This window comes from Hylobates moloch, unplaced genomic scaffold, assembly GCF_009828535.3.
Source record: "Hylobates moloch isolate HMO894 unplaced genomic scaffold, HMol_V3 SCAFFOLD_10, whole genome shotgun sequence".
Classification (NCBI taxonomy): Eukaryota; Metazoa; Chordata; class Mammalia; order Primates; family Hylobatidae; genus Hylobates; species Hylobates moloch.
The window spans coordinates 22,903,016-22,922,277 of NW_026652285.1; the positions used below are offsets into that span (position 1 = coordinate 22,903,016).

The 19,262-nt window shown below is 57.2% G+C and overlaps 1 protein-coding gene across 1 annotated transcript; it reads right to left on the reverse strand.

Annotated features, from left to right (window-relative positions):
• Positions 1-568: 568 nt before the first annotated feature.
• STAC2 (SH3 and cysteine rich domain 2) lies at positions 569-16,656 on the reverse strand. The gene is made up of 11 exons (XM_032163451.2): positions 16,110-16,656; positions 8,254-8,560; positions 7,467-7,564; positions 7,201-7,291; positions 5,114-5,226; positions 4,948-5,020; positions 4,788-4,858; positions 4,230-4,327; positions 3,517-3,568; positions 3,005-3,142; positions 569-2,420 (listed from the first exon to the last, which is right to left on the reverse strand). Exons 1-11 carry the CDS (start codon positions 16,197-16,199, stop codon positions 2,316-2,318), a joined length of 1,236 nt encoding a protein of 411 aa, XP_032019342.1. The 5' UTR covers positions 16,200-16,656; the 3' UTR covers positions 569-2,315.
• Between the last annotated feature and the right edge of the window lie 2,606 nt (positions 16,657-19,262).

The window sequence follows — 19,262 nt, forward strand, 5'->3', positions numbered from 1 at the left end:
CGGGAGGGGTGCGGCCCCTCCGTGCTGGGCTCCGATGACAGGCGCGACTGAGTCATCCCGGGGCCCCACGGGCCACGACTGTACCCGCCGCCAGCGTTTCTGTCTCCGGCTTGGCGGACTGCGGGGACGAGGCTGACCTCGGATGGGTACTGAGCCCTCCCAGACCCCTGGCACGCCCGGTCTCGGAGGGCACCTGTGGGTGGGCAAGCTCGATCTCGACGGCCCTGGCGCGCAGGAGCATGTCCGCCCCTGCGCGACTCAGGTGCACGTGGAGGCGGAAACTGACCGCAGCCCCAAGCCGTTTCCCTCCAGCGTCCCCAGACCTCCTCCCGCTTTCCTCAGGTCCCCTTTCGGCTCTCCCCAGGCCCCACCCTCCTAGGGCTGCTGGAGGAAGGGGATGAGGCCTGGGACCTCTGCCATGTTGCCGCCTGCCCAGCACCCCTCCTTTCAGAGACGGAGGAATCCTTCCACCCTCAGCCTTGCCCCTCTCAGCATCCCCAGACCCCACTCCCCACTTCCCTGCCCCTTTCCTTCCTCTGTCCCAGTGAGAGACACAGAGCAGATGGGCTGGGACAAGAAACATTTAATTAGGGGTCTGGGGGCTCAGCAAGGCCCCAGACCCATCATGCAGCCTCATGTACAGTGGGCATTGGGCCCGCCCCTGGGATATTGCTAGGGGGGGCCTCATGGCAGCAAACAGGGCAGTGTGGCTTGAGACCCCGCTTTGCGGGGGAGAAGTGGGGCAGGGCCCTTTGGGTAGGAGGGTCTGTGTTTCTCCCACTGCATGGGAGGGTGTAACTGTGCCCAGGATGGGGGTGGCATGGGCTGGCACAATCAAGGGCATAAGAGGAGGATCTGAGCTTGGGGGAGGGAGGTTGGCACCGAGAAAAGCAGCCTGTATTAAGAGAGGGGTCCTCTCTGTGTATGCCCACCTCACCCCATTTCCTGGTGGCCAAACAACATTCCACCTTCCTTATCTGTCTTCCACCCCCTCTTTTTCCCAGGGCTCTGTGTCCAGAACAAGGGAGCAGATAAAGCCAGCAAAGGGGCTCCTGCAGCACCTGCCCTGTCCCCTGCAGAGCCTGGAGAGAAGCAGGAGAAAGGTCAGCCCAGAGGGTTGGGTTCCTGGGGCGGCTGGGCAAAGCCTGGGACTGGAACTGACAGTCACAGGCTCCCCTGGCGGGTGGTTCCTGCGTGACCGGGGGTCCTGACAGTGAAATGGGTTTGCTTTGACCAAGCATGGGCCAGGATTTTGTTCTCAGTTGGGTTTCCGTGTGTCCAGGCAGCTCTTGGGTTTTCTTTTCTTTCTTTTTTTTTTTTTTTTTTTGAGACGGAGTCTCGCTCTGTTGCCCAGGCTGGAATGCAATGGTGCAATCTCAGCTCGCTGAAACCTCCGCCTCCCGGGTTCAAGTGATTCTCTTGCCTCAGCCTCTGGAGTAGCTGGCATTACAGGCAGACCACCATCATGCCTGGCTAAGTTTTGTACTTTTAGTAGAGACGGGGTTTCACCATGTTGGCAGGCTGGTCTTGAACTCCTGACCTCAGATGATCCGCCCACCTCAGCCTCCCAAAGTGCTGGGATTACAGGCGTGAGCCACCGCACCCGGCCAGCTCTTGGGTTTTCTACTTGAACAGACAGTCTCTGATTTGTCACACCTTCCAGGGACCTCAGCCTTCCCCTCCTCTGTTGGCCCAGGTTTCAAGTAATGGGAGAGATTCCTGCAAAACTTTCCTGAGAATTGACGGAATGACAGAGGTGGAGACCAGGAGGTGGACTCAGGACCTTCCTATGGCCCTGGGTCCCCTCCCCACCCAGGGTGGAGGGCCGAGGACACAAAAAGGCCTGCTCCCAAGACCTCACTTGCAAAGGAGCAGATGCATGGTCACACACACATAGACCCAAGCAGAGGCTCTGTGGGGAGAGGGGTGTGCCAGGCATGCGCAGGTGGTGTGGGCAGGGGAAGGCTGGGAGAAGCAGCAAAGAAATTCCCCGGGAACCTTCCCCAGGGCTGGACTCAGCCCAGCAAGTAGACTGGGGTGCCTGGGCGCTGGGTGGACCTACCTGTAGCTTCCTCATTCCCTCCCACCCCACCCCATCCCCACCAAGTCCCAGAGGATCAACCCACTCAGGGCACCCCACTCAAGAAATAAAATCTTCCTCAGTACAGAAGGCTCCTAAGCCACAGTAAGTGGCACCTGGGAGAGAGACAGAGGGAGGAAGGGTATGGAGTGGACAAGGGGGCCTGATCCCCTCCCTGGCCAGAAGCAAGGTCCAGGCATGGGCAAGGGTGGTATCTCGGTTCCCTTGGCTCCTCTCAGATCTCGGTCAGGGCGTCGACTGGCACCAGGCCCCGCTTCTTGCCACTGCTGACGCGGATGAAGCCGTCAGCATCCTTGCTTCTGCCCACGCCCACACAGATCTGAGCCAGAAAGACACGGAGCTGAGAGGCCTGGCATGGCCTGCAGCCCTCGCCCTGAGTCCTGCCCATGGCCCCCAGGGGACCCACCCTGGGGGATGATGGGACCAGTGTCAGATGTGGATGGAGCCCTTTGCTGGAGTGATGGGACCAGATCCCACGAGTGTAGAGGCCTCAGCAGCAAGACACCCAGCAGCGCTTCAGGGCTGAACTTGGAGATCAGCCGCTGTACTGTCCTGCCTCATCCCCATCACAGAGGAGGTGGAGGGAAAAGGACTTGCCTCAAATGACACAAAAAGCCAGAGCTAGCATTCAAACCTGAGCTTTAGACTCTGAATCCAGTGCTCCTGCCCTAACCCAAGCTCCCTCTAATGTCATTCAGTCTCCTGTCTCTGTTGGTTACCAGCCCAAATTCCCCAACAGGGGCTGGTAGGAAGGCCCTGCAACCCTTTCTTTCTAACACGCTTTCTCCTCAGCTGCCAAGATCAGCCTCCTCCTGGACAACGTTTGCCCCCACACCGCAGCCTGTCTCCCCTGCCCACTCCCTCCCTCCACCATAGGGCCTGCGCTGGGCCTCGGGCACTCACCTGGTTCTCCTTGAGGCTCATGTAACCCTGTTCCTTGTTCCCGGAGAAGGGTTGGCAGCAGCGCCAAACATTCTCGCCTGGCCTCACCCGTTGCACAAAATTAGCTGGGAAGAAGCCAACCCGGTCGCCGATCTTGCCCTGGGGATGAGGTTGGCAATGAGCACCCGCGCCACACCCCGCCCCTGCTGCCCACCACTGCTTTCTCCAGACCCGGTTCCCACTCAGCGCCAATGCCGTCATCCTCCAGATCTAGGGCTCTCCGTATTCCAGCCCCCAGCCAGGTGGCTTCTGGGCCAGGAATGGCATGAGGTGAGCAGAGGGACAAGGCTGAGGCAAGGAGAGTCAAAACTGAGAAGACGTCCCAAGGGTTGGTCCTAGTTTTGGCTGGGATCAGTGGTTGGAGGAGAGGTTGTCTTTGGGGCCTGGAGAGAAGGTGGGGGCAGTGCCCATTGGGGGCGGGGGCTGCTGGAGTGCCTACCAGGGTCCCTCCACTCCCCACCCTGCCAAGTCACCTTCCACCAGTCCTCATTAGAGTCATCCACCAGCATGATCCGATCTCCAGGCCTGGGGAGGACAGAGCTAGGGTCGCATATGGAGCAGGGAGTCGTGCCCCTCCCCATCCTGGCAGCCCCTGGGCACCTGGGGACCCTGTAGTCCTCAGCTGGGAGAGAGGATTCTTTTTTTTTTTAGATAGAGTCTCACTCTGTCACCCAGGCTGGAGTGCAATGGCACGATCTTGGCTCACTGCAACCTCCACCTACCAGGTTCAAGCCATTCTCCTGCCTCAGCCTCCCGAGTAACTGGGATTACAGGCACCTGCCACCATGCCCGGCTAATTTTTGTATTTTTAGTACAGATGGGGTTTCACTATGTTGGCCAGGCTGGTCTCGAACTCCTGACCTCAAGTGATCTGCCAGCCTCAGCCTCCCAAAGTGCTGGGATTACAAGGGTGAGCCACCGTGCCCCGCTGGGAGAGGATTCTTGATGCCCTCAGAGGACACCATGTGACCACAGGTACAGCAGGCACTTGCTGGGCAGCCCAGTCAGAGGGCGGGAGACACAACATTAGCATGAGTCACTCTTAGACCCTGGGCAGCTCCAGCTCCTGTCTGGGCTCAGCAGCCTCAAGCATGCAAGAAGGTTCCTGAAGACCCCCCTCACACTATGCTCCAAGGTCTGGGAGCGCAGAGCTGCCCAGCAGGGCCGGGTCACAAAGAGGACTTACTGCAGAGCCAGATCATTGTTCTCCTGCGGCAGAAACTTGTAGAGTGCGACGTAGGAGTACATGGGCCCCACATCCTTCCGCAGGGTGGCTTTGGGGGGCTGCAGGAGAATCTCTGGGTCGGTGACCAGAAAGCAGCACCCTCATTCCCCCCACTCTCCACTCGTTCTGAGTGTGCTACCCTGGGGGCTGTGAGGGGACACAGTGAGTCCTGGGTCAATGACAGGGAGAAGTGAGACCCTCGTACATGCTATGCTCACCCACCCCAAAGGGCACTGGGACGGGCATGGAGAGGGGAGCCCCCTTCTGCCTGCTGTACCCTGGGGCTGCCTGCGTTTGGGAGAGCAGAAATGGGTGCAATGGGCAGTGGGCTGGGGGTGGGAGGGTAACTCCTCCTGCCTCCCATGCCCTCTCATCCTGGCATTGCCCATCCCTGAGGATAAGTGAGGAAGCAGTGAATCCCCACGCACCATGCTCTCGCCCCCCTATGAATCAATGGCAAGGAGAAATTACACCCGCTTCTCACTCTGACCTTCTGGGCCAGTGCCAGTACAGGCTCACCTGCTGTCCAGGACTCTTCTCCTCTGGTCCTGGCCCTTCGCCCTCTGCTGGGGCTGTGAATACTGGAGATGCTAGGGGCGGGAGAGGGAAAGGGTGAGAGGCAGCAGGGAGCACCCTCCATTGTACCCCATTCCTGCCCCTGGTGCCCACCACCACTCACCACTGTCACCAGGCCCCTCCTCGGAGCTGCGGATGCTGCCTTCCCCATCCTCGGTCAGCTCATCCCGCTCACTCTAGGGACAGAGAGAGGAGAGGGCTCAGCCCCCGAGCCCACTGTCATGCTCAGACACCCCTCCCCAAAAGACCCCCCTTTTTGCCCACCATACCAGGCTCCTTGTCGGGGACTCAGAGGTGCTGCTGAAACTGGAGCGGTTCATCAGTGCCAAGGAGGTGCCATAGCGCAGGGTCTCATAAACAGGGTCCACCTTTCCACTGTCCCCTGCAGAATATCCACCCTCAAGGCCTGGCTCTGCCCCAAAGCCCTGCATCTCTAGTCCCGGCTCAGCATGCCCCAGGCTGAGCTTCCCAGCTGCCCCCTCACCTGTCCCTCCCAGGTCTTCCTCATCCCAGAGATGGCTCCAGGTCCTCCCATGATGCCCACGCGGAAACTTGGAGCATCCTTGACTCTTTGCTGTCCTCACTGCCCACAGCCACTCCGCCGCCTAGTCCTCCCTCCTAGCATCCCTACAACTTGTCCACATGTCTCCATTGCCACTGCTATCAGTCTAATTCACATCACCACAGTCTCTCGGCAACTGTCATGGCCTTTCAACTGGTTCCCATGCTTCCACTCCAGCCCTGCCAATCTACACAGCAGCCAGGACGCTTTTGTAGAAACACACAAATTGCCCTTAGAAGAAAGTCCAAAAGGCTACCCTAAAATGGTCCCCGAGGCCTCGTACCCATGGTCTCTTTTTCTTTTTTCTTTTTTTTGAGATGGAATCTCGCTCTGCCACCCAGGCTGGTGTGCAATGGCATGATCTCGGCTCACTGCAACCTCCGCCTCCTGGGTCCAAGCAATTCTCCTGCCTCAGCTGGGATTACAGGTGCCTGACACCACGCCCAGCTAATTTTTTTGTATTTTTAGTAGAGATGGGGTTTCACCATGTTCACCAGGCTAGCCTTGAACTCCTGACCTCAAGTGATCTGTTCGCCTTGGCCTCCCAAAGTGCTGGGATTACAGGCATGAGCCATCGCGCCTGGCCATATCCATGGTCTCTTTACAGCCCCTCCATTGTCCTCCCTCAGCCCCAGCCACTTTGCCACTTTGCCCTTTCTTTTCTTTTTTTTTTTTTTTTGTTTGTTTTTTTGAGACAGAGTCTCACTCTGTCTCCCAGGCTGGAGTGCAGTGGCACGATCTCCGCTCACTGCAGCCTCTGTCTCCCGAGTTCAAGCGATTCTCCTGCCTCAGCCTCCTGAGTAGCTGGGATTACAGTTGCGTGCCACCACGCCCAGCTAATTTTTGTATTTTTAGTAGAGACGGGGTTTCACCATGTTGGTCAGGCTGGTCTCAAACTCCTGACACTGTGATCTGCCTGCCTCAGCCTCCCAAAGTGCTGAGATTACAGGCGTGAGCCACCGCACTTGGCACTTTGCCCTTTCTTTAACTCTCTGTCCTTCCTTACTCAGGCTTCCCTCTGCCCCACACCAGTCTTTCCAGATCCTAAATGGGTGAACCCCTCATGCCTCATCCTTCACATCTCTGGGAATTCTTCCCTGATTTTGCAGATGAAGACAGCGAGCTTTTTCCTTTCTCTTAATTTAGAGACAGGGTCTCACCATGTTGCCCAGGTTGGACTCCAACTCCTGGGCTCAAGCAATCCTCCTGCCTCAGCCTCCCAAGTAGCTGGGATTACAGGTATGAGCCACCACACCCAGCTTTCAGCACACATTCTATGCTCTATTCCTTATCTTCCCCACTTAAGGCACTCATGCTGATGGTGACTGATTGATGATTTGCATGACTGTCCATTTCAGTCCTATCTCCTTTACTAGACAATAAATTCCACCTTCTTCACTACTGTGTCTCAGAGTCCAGCACTGTGCCTGGCACTTAGTACGTGCTTAGTAAAGTGTTTATTGAAGGAATGATGAGTGAATGAATGAATGAACCGCAAGTTCAGGACAGGAACATCCAGAGAAGGGAAATGGTAGGAACTGTCTGTGCCAGTATGACTTAGGTACCCATCTCAGAAATGTTTATTTATTTATTTCTTTTTTTTTTTTGAGATGGAATCTCGCTCTGTAGCCCAGGCTGGAGTGCAATGGCATGATCTTGGCTCACCGCAACCTCCACCTCCTGGGTTCAAGCAATTGAGAGACGGGGTTTCACCGTGTTGGCCAGGCTGGTCAGGGATGTTGATTTCCCATCACACCACAGTGGGAGCAGGGACAGTGGCCAGGGGGCACTCACCAGTGGGTGGGGACTCTTTGCTTGTGGCACAGGCTGGTGGCGGCTCATGCACCAGGAGAGGGGAACTGAAGTTGCGGCGGAAAGAGGTGGACTAAGGCAAGAGAGGGCAGAGAGGGTTTGAGAAGGTCATGGCCCATGGAGAACTTGGTCCTTCCCAAGCCCAGGGCCCACCCCACAGGAAGGAGCAGCCCTGAGGGACAGTCATTCCCCCATGTGACAGTACTGGCAGCACTCAGCTGGCCATCTCTGCCTGGGTCCCCGCTCACCGTCTTGCCTGAGCATTGCTGGTGGGAGATCTCCTCAGAGCACCAGAGGTGGACGCTGACTTTGCACGTCTTACATCGCAAGCCTTGCTTGGAGTTTCCTAGGAAGAATTTGGGTTCAGCAATTGAGGACACCCCCGTGGGCAAAGGGCAAAGGAGGGGAACGTTAGGGCATGAGGAGAGCAGGGGTTGGGCATTCTCGTGCCAGCCTTGAGGCCCAGCATCTACCCCTCACACATTCAGGGTGTGAGGGAGCACGGAAGCCAGAGTCATTAGTAAACGCGGCAGTGACACTGAGGCAGTGACACTGAGTATACCCCCACCCTTGGTGGTACTCCTTTCTCTGCCTGGGGTAAGAGGCACAGTTGGGGGCGGGTGCAATGGCTCACATCTGTAATCCCAGCACTTTGGGAGGCTGAGGTGGATGGATTGCTTTAGCCCAGGGTTTGACCAGCCTGAGCAACATGGCAAAACCCCATTTCTACAAAAAAATTTTAAAATTAGCCAGGCATGGTAGTGTGTGCCTGTAGTCCCAGCTACTACAGAGGCTGAGGCAGGAGGATCCCTTGAGCCAGGGAAGTGGAGGTTGCAGTGAACCAAGATCGCATCACTGCACTCCAGCCTGGGAGACAGAGCAAGACTCTGTCTCAAAAAAAAGAGACACAGAGGCACAGTTAGTATTGGGGCTCCTGAACAGCAAGAGCCCAATAATATTGGGTGCAGCATGGGCCCACTCCCCGGTACCCACGCTGGCACCTCCCCTTGGCCGCCTCAGTGCCCAGGCACCTACCTACAATGAGCTGGTGGCACAGCTCACAAGGGCTGGCTCGCTTGAAGACGTGTTCCTGGAAGCTGTGCAGCCTCACTGGTTTGAGCGCTGCGAGGGGGCGTGGGATGGGACATGCGGAGGGGGATGGGGTGGGCAGGCCCCTGTCCGAGGCTGTGGGTGGTGGGGAGGGAGGGGGCAGTGGGGTCGGGGGCGTCAGCAGCACCTCGGTGGGGCACTTGAGCTCAGAGCCCGAGCGAAGGAAGAAGTTCTCCAAGCTCTTACTTCGGAGGATGGTCTTGAGGGAAAGGGAGCGCTTGAATCGCTGGAGCTGGGAGAAGAAGACGCGGAGCTGTGAGTGGGAGCCTAGAGGGGGCTGGCCAGGGCGGGCTTCCCTTCAGGGTGTCTCTGGCGGTAGGGGCAGCAGCAGCAGCAGCAGCATGGGGGCTGAGGGCCGGAGTGAAATGAAACAGCAAGAGAGAGGTTCCCCAGGTCCCGACGATGCTTCGCAATCTCGGGTGCCACAAGAGCCATGTGGGTGACCTCTATGGAGAAAGGAGTTCTGGCGGGGCGGGCAGCAATCAGCAGCAGTGGGGACTGTGGCAAACTGGATGGCCAGGGAGTAGCTGCAGGTCTCCTCAAGCCAACTGAGGCTGGTCTATAAGGTCAGTCCACTGTTGCCAGGTTTTCTAATTTTTCTTTTCTTTTTTTTTTTTTTTTTTTTTTTTTTGAGGGAGTCTCGACGCCATTCTCCTGCCTCAGCCTCTCCAAGTAGCTGGGACTACAGGCGCCCGCCACCTAATTTTTTGCCCGGCTAATTTTTTTGTATTTTTAGTAGAGACGGGGTTTCACCGTGGTCTCGATCTCCTGACCTCGTGATCTGCCCGCCTCGGCCTCCCAAAGTGCTGGGATTACAAGCATGAGCCACCGCGCCTGGCCTAGGTTTTCTAATTTTTCAAAAGAAATCTAGACTTTTATGTGAAATTGGATAGAAACAAGTTTAAGTGGTTTAATTCCATTTTTCATTGAAGAAATGGTAGTATACTATATTTCCTGTGCCTTGCTTTTTTTCATAAACAGTAAATCTTGGAAATCATTCCATACCCATACATAAATAGATTCATCATTCTTTTTTATGGCTACAAAGTATTTTGTTGTATGGGTGTACCATTTACTCAAGTTTAGAAAAAAAAAAAAAATAGGCACAGTGTGGTGGCTCCTGCCTATAATCTCAGCGCTCTGAGAGGCTGAGGCAGGAGGGAATCGCTGGAGCCAAGGAGTTGGAGACCAGCCTGGGCAACGTAGTATCCACCTGTGTTCTCGAACAGGCTGGTGGGGGGTGAGGAGTGGTCGTCCTGGACCCTCATCCTTGGGACTGATTCTCCCCCGCAGAAAGTCTCTCTAGCCCTCCCCTCCCTCCCATCGACTCATCACCTCACAGCCCTTAGTTCAGGCCCTGATGCCCCAGTCTGCTTCAAGAGCACAGCCTCCCCTCCAGCCCCCTGCTTCCACCTGTCCTCCATACAGCTGTTGTGGAGGTGATGCCTGACCCTGCTAAAAACCCTTCCTGGCTCCTTGGGACACCGTCTAAGGCTCTCGCCCCAGCCATGAGACTCTCCTTGCAACTTGGCCAAACCTGTCCTTCCAACCTGTGTCTTTGCAGCCCAGAAATGAGGATTCTCAAACTCATCCATTCTTTTATGCCTCTGAGCTTTTGACATGTTTGTCCTCTTCTCTGCCTCACTCAGTTCATACCCTCTTTATCCTGCCAATATGCTTCCACTGGTCCTTCCTCCTCCAGGAACTCTCTTCTGCAGGAATTCTGTCTCATGACCCACTCCCTCCTCTGGTGTCCACTGCATCCAGCCCAACTTCTACCACAGCTCCACTTGGGTGATGCTTGTTATTTATTTCTCACTCCCCCAGGAGACCATGAGCCCCTTGGGGACGGACACAGTTGCTGGCTTCAAATCCCCCCACACAGGCTCTCAACACATAGTAGGTGCTCAATCAGCAGCCTTTGGTGAATACATAAGCCAGGGGCTGGACTTTCCATGGAGCCTACATTCTGGAGGGCAGGGTCGATTCTGCGGTGAGGCCAGAGCTATTTCTACCTCTCACTCAAACATACCCTACTGAGTCTTCCCAGAGACAGGTCTGGAAACCTCTTGATCCAGAGCCTTGGCCGTCTCCCTTCCCGTTGAGAGCCACCTTACCCCTGCCCACTCCTTTCTACTAGAGACAGAAACAGGGGCCAGCAGCCTGGCTCCAGGCAGAGGGACTTGGCCAGAGTTCCCAGCTGACACGCTGGGCAGCCTATGTGCCATGGCTGCCTGCCTGGCCACCCTGCCAAGGGAATGGAAGTGGTGGCCCCACCAGCCTCCCGGAGGCCAGCAGGCAGCAAGACAGAGGGGGAAGCAGAAGGGATGTTTGGGCACAAGACAGGCCCTGGTGTGCCAGCTGGGAGGCCAAAGCCCTGGGGTGTCTGGCACACTGAAGTGCTCAGTGCCTTCCAAACCCAGCTTCCTGGATAGCACTGTGGGCTTCTTTGTGTATCTATGAGAAGCAAGTCCCCAGGCCCCAGATGCCTGGGCCTTGGAGCATAGGTGGAAGGCTGGAGAGACAATTAATGAGAACACAAAACTCAGCCCAGGTCAGGCTCTGGGCCAGCCAGGACCGAGTGTGGCTCTGGAGGCTTGGATGGGCCCCAAGAGGCAGGTGAACCATCCACTGTTCTGTCCAGGGACCTCAGGCATGGAGCACACAGGGTCGCTGGAGGATGTGCTGGGGCTGGGGGCAAAACTAAACCTGCTGCCTGAAGGCAAATCACCTCACTTCTTCTCTCTGAGCCTCAGTTTCTCCACATCCAAGAGGGAAGACTAGATACTCTTTTTTTGTTTGTTTGTTTGTTTTGATGGAGTCTCACTCTGTCACCCAGGCTGGAGTGCAGTGGCGCAATCTCAGCTCACTGCAACCTCCACCTCCTGGGTTCACGCTATTCTCCTGCCTCAGCCTCCCGAGTAGCTGGGACTACAGGCTCGTGCCACCATGCCCGGCTAATTTTGTATTTAGTAGAGGCAGGGTTTCACCGAGTTAGCCATGATGGTCTTGATCTCCTGACCTCGTGATTCGCCCTCCTTGGCCTCTCAAAGTGCTGGGATTACAGGCGTGAGCCACTGCGCCCGGCCTATCGTTTTTATTTTTTATTTTATTTATTTATTTATTTATTTTTGAGATGCAGTCTTGCTCTCTCGCCCAGGCTGGAGTGCAGTGGCGCAATCTTGGCTCACTGCAAGCTCCGCCTCCCGGGTTCACGCCATTCTCCTGCCTCAGCCTCCCGAGTAGCTGGGACTACAGGCGCCCGCCACCACGCCTGGCTAATTTTTTGTACTTTTAGTAGAGACGGGGTTTCACCGTGTTAGGCAGGATGGTCTCGATCTCCTGACCTCGTGATCCGCCTGTCTCGGCCTCCCAAAGTGCTAGGATTACAGGCTTGAGCCACCATGCCCGCCCTATTGTTTTTATTTTTTTGAGACGGAGCCTCGCTCTATTGCCCAGGCTGGAGTGCAGTGGCACAGTCTTGGCTCACTGTAACCTCTACCTCCCAGGTTCAAGCGATTCTCCTGCCTCAGCCTCCCAAGTAGCTGGGATTACAGGCGCCTGTCACCATACCTGGCTAATTTTTTGTATTTTTTTTTAGCAAAGATGGGGTTTCACCATATTGGCCAGGCTGGTCTCGAACTCCTGACCTCATGATCTGCCCGCCTTGGCCTCCCAAAGTGCTGGGATTACAGGCATGAGCCACTGCGCCCGGCCAAGACTAGACACTCTCTAACCAATACAAGGCTCTAGGTCCAAATATCCCCAGAAACTTACATCTCTGAGGGGCTGTCATGGTCAGAACATTGGAATTGAGCTAGCACTTTATATGCAGCATCTCATTAATCCTGATGCTGCCCTTGGAGGTAGGGATAATTACTGTCCCACTTTTCAGATGAGGAACTGAGGCTCATAAGGGTTAAATCACTTACCCAGGAGTCCTCAGCTGGTAAACAGCAGAGCCAGGACTTGAACCAGTGGCTCCGGCTGCTGAGCCCAAAGCACCAGGAGCATCCTGCTGTGCTGGGCCCTGCCTGGGCCTCACCCTCGCCTCTCAGCTGGGCCCTGCCTGGGCCATCACCCTCGCCTCTCAGCTGGGCCCTGCCTGGGCCATCACCCTCGCCTCTCAGCTGGGCCCTGCCTGGGCCATCACCCTCGCCTCTCAGCTGGGCCAGGGGCTTGTCCGCAAGGTCAATCAGAGAGTTTAGGGTGAGAAGGGACCTGGAAGACTGGCCACCTAGAGCAGTCCCCAACTCATCACTCTGCGATGGCCTGGCCACATTCCCTCTCGAGAATTGGTCACCTCTTGTGATGGGAAGCAAGCAGTCTCTTGGGACAGTCATTCCATCTTTGGGCAGCTCCAATCGCTGGAAAGTGCTTCCCTATATAGAGCTGAAACCTGCCTCCCTGGGATTTTCGCCTATCAGCCCTTGTTCCTCCCTTGGCTCCAGAAAGGGCTACTCCCTCTCATACACTTCAGCCCTTCAAATATTTGAAGACATCATCAATCATGTTCCCCCCATCCCCAGGCCCTTGTTTCCATAGTAATCCTCATAGGAGGAGGTTCCAAGTCTCCCTACCCTCCAGGCTGTGTCCTTTCCTGGTACCCCTTGGTCTCAGTGCCAAGAGCCACCTCTGCTGGGTACCAGAGGCCTCTGGAACAGAATGTTCCCGGGTACCAGGGCAGCCCCGACTCTGCCGGCTGACTCCCTGGCTTGGCTGTGGGCCCCAGATCCCAGGGGGGTGGAGAAGCGAGAAGGAATGACATGCCACCTGGGGTGGCTGGCAGATATCAGACTATGGCTACAGGTCTGGGTTGGGGCATCTCTGCCAAATGACTTGATGCCTGCCCACTCCAGACACATCGGGCTTGGCTACCTAAACCACATTTTGGCTCAGCCAGGCCAGGTATTCCTGCTCCTGGGGCTCCTCATTCCTGGAGAGGACCTTTTCCTATCTCTTCTCCCCACTATATTTTTGGTGCCCTCACTTCCCTGGGACCCATTCTCTGGCATGGGGAGAAGCTACCATGTACCTCGGCAAGTGGGCCTGCCTGGTCACTCTTCCCTCCCAATGCACCCAGAGTTTGTCCAGCTAGGAGCCTGGACCACAAAGTCTGTTCTTCTGAATCCCCTCCCAGAGACAGGGCCTGGCCTGCCTGTTTCCTCCCCACCTCCCCATATCCTGGACGGCCCCTTATTTCCTCAATTCCCCACAGCGTCTCCTGAAAGGGCATGAGGCATATGGCAGTGGGTGGTGGCGGACGTGGCACAAGCTGACTCAGAGCAGAGATGGCATGGGGTGGTCCTCCCAGGGGTGGCAACAAAGGGTGATGGGCAGGCCCTATGTGGTAAGAAGGGATGGAGACCAAGAGAGGAGGAGGACTCGCTAGGAGGGTTGCTGGGTGGCTTGGGTGCAGGGCTGTTTCAGCCTGGGGGCAAGCAGGAGGCTGGCCAGCGACTCCCAGGGGGCACCAACACTGATGAATAAGCCTGGAATGTTGGCATCACTGCCTGAAGGGCATTGGACCCCTCTGTTGTGCCTGCCTCACACTGAGCTGGGTGGGCAGCACCCAACCACACTCTTTTCCATCTCCTCCACCCACACAGTCTGGAGACAGGAGCTTCTTTGGGCCAAGTTGAGGTGCGGGATGGAAGGAGGCTAGCAGGGGTCCTGAGTTCCCTCTCTGCCCACCTTTGCCGTGCTGAATACCCCCAACCCAACCCACAGCCCAGTCTGTGTTAGTGCAAAATCCTTCACAAGAGTGATGTATAGGGGAGGGGCAGAGGGCCGGGGCTCCAGCTGGCCTGACACAGAGGGGCTGGATCAGGGGTGTAACCCCTCCTCTCCCCTGCTCCTTCAATCTCCAAGCTCAGACCCAGAGGTGACAACATTGGAGGGTCCCTGGCCTGGGAAGAGGGAAAGGTACAGACCTGCGGGCCTTGACCTCCCCTCCCCACACAGCTGAGCAGGCAGCTTGCTGGAGTACAGAGGCAGCACTACCCCGCACTCCTGCCCGCCTTCCAGCACTCCCACATAGGAGGAGGCTGGAGAGGACAGGCCTTGGTGTGGGAAACAGGGCAGGGCCTGGGAGGCCCCCAAGCCCCTGGAGGCAAGCAGGGGGACTGTGTATATCTACCCAGGTGACTAGAGGGCAACCGAAATCAGGGGCATTGGAACTCATGGGAGGTTCAGCTCCCAGACCTTCTGCTTGACAGAGTTGTCACAAATATTCCAAGCAATATCCTCCCACCCAAACATCTTAGTCCTTTCCCAGGAGAGACTGAGACTTGGCTCTCTAAAGGGGAGTCAGCTCTGGCCTCACAGACCAGAGTCTCATTTTTAGAGGGGGGCAAGAGAGAGTCAGGTGTACATGTGAAGACTTGAATGTGGAGACCCGCTGGGTCCCCTGGTGCAGGATGGGGCTCCCTGGGGCGCCTCTGCCAGACTCCACCCTGACCCTACGGCCTCCTCCTCGGGTCACTCCCTTGATGACCTTGACCTTGAATTAACCTCAGCTCCTGCGGGATGGTCAAGATGGAAGAAGGAGGAAGGGGGACAGTGGGAAGAAGCCTAGCGAGCGAGCGATGCCTCGGGAGCCCAGGCTCCCAACATTTCTGGTCCTCACTGTCCCCTTTCGCATCTGGAGAACAGGAGCAGGATGGGAACAAAATACCGGGGGAAGAGGGAGGGAGGAGGTCTTGGCCTGAAGTCTGGGAGGCGGCAGGGCGCGCCCTTGGCACAGCCCTTTCTATCCCATCCCCAGGCGAGCTCAGGTTGATCCCGCAGAAACAGAACTTCTCGCGGGCCAGTCGCCAGCACCTAGAACTTGGGAAGGGAGCAGACGGATTAGAGGTCGGGGGAGTGCTGGGTGTGAGCGGCGGCCTCCCCACACCCCTTTCAGCCCCAGGAGTCTGGGCTCCACCCGCCTTCGCGGGGAGTAATTTATTCATGGTGACTCCCTCAGGAGTAACAATCATCCATAATTAGGGTTAATGATGACATTCATTAATTACGATGACTTCTCTTTTTTCTTCTACCCGCTCCCCCTCCCCTGGTCCCGCTCCCGTGGTGGGGGGTGGGGCTGCCTGTCTTTCTGGTCTGGAGCCACAACCGCAGGCCCCCGTCCTCCCCCGTGACCGACGGCCCGCGCTGCCGCAGGCCCCTTCGCGGACTCCGCAGCTGCGCACCCCCGGCCGCGGCCTCGCGTCCCCGAGCCCAACCGGGCTAGGAGCGGGGAATGCAGGACTGCAGAGGGGCAGGGAGAGACGCCCTGAGACGCGGCGATAAACACCGGGAGACGCCGGGAGAGACGGGGAGAGACGCGCACAGAGACGCCAAGACACAGACACGCAGGTTGTAGAGACAAATTCAGAGACACGAGCGAGGATAGAGGCACGGACTGAGCCCGGGACTGGGACCCGGCGGCCGCTGGAGGGTGCGCCTCGCACGCACAGCCGGGCTCGTACCCCGCCCGCACCGCTCCACGCGCGCCCTCCGGCCTCGCTGCGCCCATCTCTCCAACGAAGACCAGTGGCCGCCTCTCCGGAAGGTCGCGATGGCGCGCGCGGGCGTGCGGTGCCGGTGTGATCGGGGGCTCCTCGTGGCCCCTCGTCGCCAACCCACTCCTCCCCCCGGGAGCGGCGCGGAGCCTAGTGGTCACGCGGGCCTTGCGACCGTGACCCTAGGACGCCCGGGCCCACAGGAGGACCCCGCCGGGAAGAGGGCGCCCGGGCCCGGGGCGCACGGGGCGGGGACAGGCCTCGCGCCCCCCAAGTTACCTTGGTTTCCTGGAGGGCGGAGACGGTCCCTGGGGGGCTCTGGGTGGCCGCGTCATCCGGTTCGTTCTCCTTCTCGCTCATCTCGGTCATAGTTCGGGGAGAGGGGAGGAGAGGGTGCCGAGATCCGACGGCAGGCCCGCCGCGGGCAGGCTGCGGGTGGCGGGCGCCTCCGGGACTCTGAAGCCCTTCTCCAGAGGTTGCCCCCAGTTAGCCCAGGGCACGGCAGCCCCCAACCCGGGGGAGCGGGCGGAGAAAGTTGCCGGGGTGGCGGGCCAGGGGAGGCCACCACGCCGAGCCGCAGGAGCGGGACGACCCCGGGCGCGAGGACCGAGGGTCCGCAGAGGATGCTGCTCGCAGTGCGGGGAGGAGGGAAGTGGGGCCGCGGGGATGAGCCGAGGGAGGGAGCCAAGGAGCTGTCCGTGTCCAGCCGGCTCCGCCGTCCGCTGCGCCCGCCCCCCATCCCCTCCCCTCCCCCGCGGGCCCCAGCCGGGCACCCGGCGGCCCCTCCGCCCAGTCCTCGCCGCCCAACTTTGATTTAGGAGGTCGCCTGGTCCCGCCCCCTGCCCTACGCCGCTCCCCCGCGCAGCCCTGCAAATCAGGCTCTCAGCTATTGGCTGCCGCGGTGGCCAGGAGGGCGAACTGGGCGGAGTCTTGGGGGGCTCGACACGATGGGGCGGGGCTTGGCGGGGAAAGAAGCGGAGGAGGGAGTTTCACACTGAAAAACAGGGGATGGAGGGGCGTGACCAGATTGAGGGAAGCTTGGGGAGATCATAGTAGCGTCTGGATGGGTTGCAGGGAATAGAAATAGGTTGGGGCCGCAGCAAGATAGCTGAGAGTGAGATCGAAGTTAGGACTTCCTGAGAGCGAAGATTGATAGACGCCAGAGGGAGGTTGCTGAAGGTAGGAATGGGGACCCATCTGTACCGTTAATTGGATGCCTTTATACCCTGAAAAGGCTCTCTCCAAATATACACACAACTGGACTATGGTGTATGTGTCAAAGGCCAGGCCGGACAATTCCTCCTTGTGATGGAAAGCAGGATGACTCTATCCCCTTCCAGTCTTGGTGTCTGAACTTCAGCAGAGATGGGGCCTCAGTCCTCACACCCAAAGTCCCCAAACTTCTCTGAGACACGCTCCCCTCCTAAAGAGACTACCACAACTGGAGTTAGATCAGGGGATAATACGGAGAGGTGGGGGAAGAGGTCCTCACCATTCAAGGTGCCCCTCTCTCCACAATAACCTTCTATTTTATTTTTATTTTTATTTAGAGACAGAGTCTCACTCTTTCACCCAGGCTGGAGTGCAGTGGTACGATCAACTCACTGCAGTCTCAAACTCCTGGGCTCAAGCAATCCTCCCACCTCAGCCTCTCTAGTTGCTGGGACCACAGGCATACGCCGCCATGCCTGGCTAATTTTTAGAATTTATTGGTAGAGACAGAGTGTTGCTATGTTACACAGGATGATCTCCAACTCCTGGGCTCAAGTGATCTTCTCACTTTGGCTTCCCAACGTATTGGGATTACAGGTGTGAGCCACTGCGCCCGTTCAAGATATTTCAATATTTCTTCTTCTCCTTCTCTTCTTCTTCTTTTTTTTTTTTTTTTTTTTTTGAGACAGGATCTTGCTCTGTTGCCCAGGCTGTAGTGCAGTGGCTTGATCACACCTTGCTGTAGCCTGGACCTCCCGGGCTCAACCCTCCCAAGTAGCTGGGACCACAGGCACATGCCACTGCACCCGGCTAATTTTAAAATTTTTTGTAGAGATGGAGTCTCGCTATGTTGCCCAGGCTAGTCTTAAACTCCTAGGCTCAAGTGATCCTCCTGCCTCAGCCTCCCAAAGTGCTGGGATTACAGGTGTGAACAACCACACCTGACCAAGATACCTCTTCTAATGCATGTTGATTATCTGGGACCCATTTTCCCAGGTCCCCCTCCCTCACCTCCAGCTCCCTTTCCTTCTGCCCCTTCTGGCTCTGACCAGCAGATCTGGCATCCTCTCTTGGTCTGCCCAAGAAAAGGGAGATGCACTGGTGGCTGAGAGAACCTTTCCCTGGTGTGGGTGGAGAGATTTCTGGGTTTAAGTCTCCCTCCTCCTCTGCTGTGGGTGGTAAGATTATGGGTGAGGGATGCCACATGGGGGGCCTGAGGTGCTAAAGGGGGCCCTTATGCTAGCCTGGAAGTTGAGGGGGGGATGAACACCTCCACCCTCCACTCACCTCCCCCCATGCACACAGCCATTCATAGGATCTCTGTCCTCCCAAGCATGAGCTCACCATTGGAGCCCTGCTCAGGTTACCATGTCCAGGAATAGAGATTGATTTGCCAGTGGCAGAAGTAGGACAAGGGCACAGTGAGGATTCGTGGTTGTAGGGGCTCTGACTTCGAGATTTCCTGAGGAAGGTGGGGTGGAGCCTGAGTGCCATCAAATCAGTCTCCCCAAAGGCCTGTTCACGGCCAACCTTGTCCCATCCCCCACTGGACTGTCCTTCTCCCTCCTGCCTAGCCCAGGCCAGTCCAGCCTTCCCTCCCTGGGCAGCTCAGATGTTGGGATGCTTGCAGCATTGAGACAGGGACATCAGGCCCTCCACTTATCCTGGGCTAGAACACACAGGGCCTTCTTCTGAGTTTGGAGATCTTCTGGGGGAGGTGCCCCTGTCTCCTCCCAAAGAGCAGGGGCTTTGGGTTCCTTAGGGTCCAGTACCTCTATGGTCACTAATTAAGTGTGTGACCTCGGGCAGATAACGCAATCTTTTAGAGCCTTTTGTTTGTTTGTTTTGAGATGGAATCTAGCTTTTGTTGCCCAGGCTGGAGTGCAATAGCAGGACCTGGGCTTACCACAACCTCTGCCTCCTGGTTCCAGCGATTCTCATGCCTCAGTCTCCCAAGTAGGTGGGATTACAGGTGCCCGCCACTACGCCCCACTAATTTTTTGTATTTTTAGTAGAGACAGGTTTCACCATGTTGGCCAGGCTGGTCTGGAACTCCTGACCTCAGGTGATCCACCTGCCTTACCCTCCCAAAGTGCTGGGATTACAGGCATGAGCCACCATATCTGGCCTATAGCCTTGGTTTCTTCATCTGAAAAATAGTGATTGTGCCTACCCCACTGTTAGAATGAATGAGATAGTGTAGAGTGGCACTTAGCCCAG